Source organism: Halyomorpha halys, unplaced genomic scaffold (genome assembly GCF_000696795.3).
Source record: "Halyomorpha halys isolate HHAL.00 unplaced genomic scaffold, Hhal_1.1 Scaffold107.1, whole genome shotgun sequence".
In the NCBI taxonomy this organism is placed as follows: Eukaryota; Metazoa; Arthropoda; class Insecta; order Hemiptera; family Pentatomidae; genus Halyomorpha; species Halyomorpha halys.
Window position 1 is genome coordinate 970,070 of NW_027112128.1, and position 6,155 is coordinate 976,224.

The 6,155-nt window shown below is 30.1% G+C and overlaps 1 protein-coding gene across 2 annotated transcripts in view; it reads right to left on the reverse strand.

The window, feature by feature from the left end:
* LOC106677745 (ionotropic receptor 75a) overlaps positions 1-4,891 on the reverse strand; it is a 20,493-nt gene extending 15,602 nt beyond the window's left edge. For both annotated transcript variants that reach the window (XR_010844139.1, XM_014415835.3), the window contains exons 1-4: positions 4,798-4,891; positions 2,425-2,534; positions 2,137-2,358; positions 548-690 (exon numbers count right to left, since the gene is read on the reverse strand). Coding sequence is in view for 1 of the 2 variants with exons in the window: in XM_014415835.3 (XP_014271321.3) it covers positions 548-690; positions 2,137-2,358; positions 2,425-2,534; positions 4,798-4,882 (560 nt within the window). In the remaining variant the exon portion in view is untranslated. The remainder of the gene's footprint in view (positions 1-547; positions 691-2,136; positions 2,359-2,424; positions 2,535-4,797) is intronic.
* Positions 4,892-6,155: the final 1,264 nt, after the last annotated feature.

A 6,155-nucleotide genomic window follows, 5' to 3' on the forward strand; every position in this document is an offset into this window, starting at 1 on the left:
AAAAAAAAAAAAAAAAAAAAAAAATCCTATAATTTTAAGTGGTAAACGAATTACATAACAGTCAATACAATAACAATGACAGCCCCAGTATTCTTAATTCGATTTCATATATAAATCAACATTAATTTATAACCAACATGTTTTTATTAATTAATAACCAACATGTGTTATAGATTAAGATATATTTATTGGTAAACGCCTGTAATAAACATAATGTAATCTCATTCTTGATTTGATGGTTTATATACCCATCATTGGCAGGTATAAACCTGGCCTTGATTACTAAAGCTAAGTAAGTTGGTAAACACATCTTTTGAAAAGATATCCAATGATCGAGTAACCCAATTACTCGTACATCTAGAATATCGTTGTCGAGGGGCCTGTAGTATTTAGCTATCATTGTCATGGTAATGATTAATGCCACATACCGCAAGCATAATTGCATATAAATAATATCCTCCATAAACGACCAATCTAACACATATATTTTTTAAAAAATAGCTTTTATATAATAGTATGAATTAAATGAACATTGCTATGTTTTTACTTAAAATTGAGCTGTTGCTTCAGATTGTCCACCAAGACCTCACTCATTTGAGGAGACCACCCTCTCGCATTCTTGCAGAGGCAGCCGTACTTCCCAAACAAGTCTCCTCCTTCTTCCAACCGCACTGACGTCCCTTCATCTTCCTTTTTAAAAATAAAAACAAAAAAGAACCTTTGTATTTTTATACTGATCTCACACTATTAATTAAAATATTTAATTTAATTTAGAGTTGGGAAAAAAGTGATAGCAATAACATTTGACTGCAATTAGTAATTGCGGTTACTTTAGTTCAACTCGTAATTGTAATTTCGAAGTATTATTACAATTACATTGGTTCATCAAATCGTTGAAATTAATAATCGAAATTGTAATTTCATGTCTGCAGTTTCCAATCATAATTATTGTAATTATAGTTGATATTAATTTTTACCTAACTCTGACCTGACCATACTATATAACATACTCGTACAAATGTATAATCAGGTGTAAATATCAATTTTTGAAATAATTTTATATTTTATTATATTATATATAGAAATGATTCACCGTGAGTGAGTATATAAAGAATATAAAGGAGATGATCCAGGTTCGCAGTAAAAAAAATTTTTGGTTCTCGGTTTAGGTCATCATGTTAATTATTATTATTATTGGCGCGACAGACCATAGAGGTCTGACCAAGACCTCGCGCGATGTACATAGGAAATCCATCACGCGTCTCATGACGAGGTTTTCATAGGATGGGTTCGTCATTCCCACGCCTATTTTTGTGAGTGCCACCCATTGGCTAGCGGGCCTCACAAATGCCCGGGAGGGAGGCTGTGAGTGAGTATTGCATATTTATATGCTTGAAAAAATCCCAGGTAGGGCCGGGGACTCGATCTCGTAACCGTCGGGTTGGTAGACTGGCGCGTTACCATGCTGCTACCGTGACCCCCATCATGTTAATTATTATAATTATTAATCATCTTAATTAATTATTTGCATTTTTATCTCTATTATTCTTAGTTTATTTAAATTTTTATAGTTTATATAACTCCTATGATGAATTGAGTTGGTATACAGTGTTACCATAACAACTCCATCTTTATATTTTTTTACATCACTCTTACTTTGAGTCTACATCCTCTGTATTGTTATTTTTAGCCCTGATGATCACCTACAAAGCGGGTCGAAACATCGACATTAAATAGTTGAAAATTATTTTTGTTATCTTCTTAACCACACCCCTGACCATCTTCTTTGTATTTTATTATCTCTCACATTGTTATCGAAAATAAAAGTAATATATCGTAGATTGAATTATATGTTTTATTTATTAATTTTTTTCTGATTGCGAAATTAAAATCTAAATGTTCGAGTTCAAATCTAACTTGCCAAAAGACAATATTTGTTTGTAATTTCGACTAGAAAAACACCGCTAACTGAGGTTTGGGTTGCCGTCTTCATTCGTCTTGGATTCATAAAGTTGGGGGGCTAGATCAAATATAGAGCCTTGTAAAGATTTTTTTTGACGATTTCTTGATCCGCATCTGATAAAATGAAGATATGATAAAATTTTCGATTACAGTATTGTTAATGATCTGACATACCACTGTGACTGCCTTCAATGTTTCTCCTTTAAGATCTGAGTGGTCCCTTTGTCCAGTGTAGTTAGCAAAACTCAGAAGTGAAGACATAGTTGGTCTGTAGATATCCATCAGCACACCTTCTTCAGTGAGGAGGGTCACCTTGCTGTCTGGTAAAGCCCTAAGTTCCGTTGTATCTACTGCCTTACCTAACACTAACCATTCCCCGTCCATCCTGCCTCCAGTCTGTAAAACATAACTCAATTGTAAAAAAAAAATGTATAACAATAGACCTACTGTTAGTTATTATACCTGATTATTGCAGTTCAGGTCTAATACAGTCCCTCTTGAGTCAGAGCTAAAGCCGAAACTGATTTGAAAGCCTTCTTGTGAAAACTGTCGCAAAGCAAGAATCTTCATTTCTATAACAAAAACGTCAGTTTTAACATTTCCTCTTCCAAATACATAAGTCACATGATATAAAAATATTTCAGTAAATCAGAAATTTATCTGTTATATTTGAAACTATATAAAATACGATAACCTGTCAACATAAAATAAAAATAGATGTTCAACCTTATAACATTCTTGGGAGAACTTGTAATCCACCACCTTATTTAATCAACTGCTCATTATTTTATTATTGACTCGGATAAGAAAACCTCAATGTAATTAAATTATAATTAGGTATACAGATAACTACGATGTTCATGTTTAAGTAAAACTCTGTAGGTTGGAGAAACAATGACGTAAGTACTAATTCTTCTATAGATGAGTTAATAAATCTTTAGAACACCATTAAAGTGAAATTTCATAAAAAAAATGTAGAAATTAAATCAAAGAATGGATGTTGCTGTTTTAGTTTGTTCTACTATTTATATTTCATTTCTTGCAAGATTATATGATAGTACATGTAAACTTCTTTCAAAACAGTGATAGTCTATATGCTAAAATAAAAAAAAATGGATGACTTGTGATTAATTAAATTTAGCAGCGATGGTGTGAGTGTTTAATAGCAATGAGTGTGTGTATCGATAATTGATATACAACACTGTTTAGTGATAATGTATATAATAATGTATGATATGTATGTAATGATAGGATAGGAACAATAATTGTTGGTAGGAAGTGCTTGTTTAATGCCTTATTGTGATTAAGGATAAAACAATACCTCGCTGGTTCTGAGATATTTGGACCAGCGTTAGTGCTGGTCTGAACAAATGGGAACCTAGTTTACTGTTTTGAAGGAGGCTTTGTGACCGAGCCTTATCTTGTTATTATTAAATTAAATTATTATTAGAATCATTGGAATGCACCGTGGAGTTGAGGTAAAAAATGATGAGAGAGAGAGAGAGAGATTTTTATTGTACTTGATTAATAACAATTTTTGCTAATATTAAAAAATGTATGCCCTCTGAAAATATAGCATTATATAAATACAAGTTAATCATAAAATAAAATTCTTCTTAAACAAAAGAAAAAAAAAAGAAAGAGGCTTAAAATAAAGTATCCTATGAAGAATGATGATGAACATTCTTTCAAATACAAATTAATTTTTAGAAAATATAATAAAGAAACAAATAACATTCTTCTTGAACCAAAATAAGATTTGACATACTACCCTATGGGACTATTGAATAAACAAATTAATATTCTTATAAATACGAATTAATTTCATCATTTTTTCCACAAAAATGAAAAAGAGGATAATTTTATAATTTAAAATATTTATGAGACAATAGACAACACAAAGCAAAATCACCTTCATATTTAAAATAATCCTGGATAAATAAGTAAAATAAAAATAAGATCATTAGTAGTAAATAGGATCAATTTTCATTTATCCATTAATTGTTTATAATACATATTTTTAAAACCTGTATGAGATTGTATGATTTTGATTTTTTGGGGGATTTCCTACCATAAATGAATTCACTTCTTAGAAATGATTTACTGTATCGAGATGTTTGATGGACTGGAATGATAAATTGACGGATGATTGATGGAATAAGAATAATATATATTTTTGAGGAGTTTCAAGCTCAGTCAATTGTAAACAATAATTTTTTGGCAACGTTTCGAGATTAAATTGTTCTTATAATCAGGTTCTACAATGAAAAAAAATTGTTTTTTTGTAAAAGATTTTCTTAACAACTTATTAAACACTAAGATGTAAATAATAAAAATGGGATCAGTAAAGTATTACAAAATTTAAAAGTAAATTTTATATGTTATATTACAGCATAATACAGTTTACAGTCTTGGAGAATCTACTCATTGATAGAATTCCTTACGTATTATAACTTTTGTTTATTCCTTCTTAACTGCTAATGGTATTAGAGTAACCTGAATTTAAATATTGTACATCAGATTTTTGTAAATAGCCCGATTCATATATTTGTCGACGATGACCATTTTTCGATGATTTTGGATATCCTGTGTCCTGTTTGCCTGAAATGAGTGCCGAAAGCAGTTCGATCTTGAGGAATGTTTTGTTATATAACAATATGAACTGTATTCTTCTGAATATTGAACATCGATAGTTTTATGTGTTCTTTATTTGTATTTGTCTAAATGTAGGTGAAGTTTTATGATAATTATTTACTTTAGGTTTTTATCTTTATATTATATTCATAAGGATCAATAATAAAATGACAAAAATTAAAAATATATCATACAACATACCCTCTGATAGGCAAAGAAGAAGTGAGAGAGACGATATTTTTAGCGCTTTGAAATAGTCAATGATAGTATGTATTTGTCCAAGCATGGTGTTACACTGAGATCTATCAGTCAAAGAAAGTCTAAAAAACATATACGAGTATATCAGCTTTAGTTTGAACATGATTATCAGCTATTTACACAGCTATCGTTTTCATCTTCTGATCTTCCTATATCGATTCTGCCACTCTAGATATTCCCTTTGTGGTCAATTTCTCTGCCATAATAGGCCAATTACTCAATACACCGTCCACTTGTGTTCTGTTAGACATTATATCTGATTTATTAATTATCTATCAATCTGAGAAAATTTGGTTAAGTGAGGCGTATCATGATTTATTTCTCTGAACTCTCTTGTTTACTATTCCTCGAGGTATGGTTCAAAATGGAAAAATCTGTTAATCACTTTGAAAAACAGTAAATGTACCATTATTTGTGGCATTTTAGAAAAGAAAAAAAATGTTATACTATTGTTTCAAAATTCTGAAATCGTCCAAAATAGATTTGGGTTTTTTTAATACTCTGAAGCAATAATGTTAAAACATTGAATTTTAGTTATGTTCAATTAAGAAAATTTTAATATTATTCAGCAAGTAAACTTAAGCTAGATGAAGTTAAATGTGTCTTCACTATCTAGGAAACAAAGTTGGGCAAAAGTTAGTTATAACTAACAACTAAAAACTAAAGCTAAATTAGTGACATTGGGAACTAAAACTAACCGGTTAGTTGTCATCTGTTTGCTCATAGCTCATAACTCTAAGAACTAAATTATCTATTGACTGAAATCAGCAACTAACATTTAGTTATGAAGCGTTAGCTATAGCTGAAACTAATAATTAGTTAGTTGTATCTTTAGATTCAACTAAAAAATAATATTATAATAAAAAAGTCTTAATACTGACATCATTTAAACTTTTCTTATTTCTGACTATGACCATATTTATGTTTTCTCTGGTCAATCGATTAATTTCAGAGGTACTGAGAATGAAAAAATAATCCATTTTATGATCACCGACTTGGGTATCAATTAATTTTTAATTTTTGGATTTATAACATTTTGGGTGGAATAATACTATATATTAATAATATATATATATATTAGTCCTATATATGTTTACGGAGGTGTTGAAAATAAAATTAAATCGATTTTAAGTTTGCGCCGCTGTTCCGGACGTCAGAGAGTCAACATCGCGGTGTCTCGTATGATCTTTTAAACAATAGAGCTATTGTTTTGTGTAAGCTACCGGGTATGTTTAGTGTACTACTGAGAAAACTGGCCAACTGCAGTCTACGACGTCTAATATTTGTCTTCTAGATTTCTT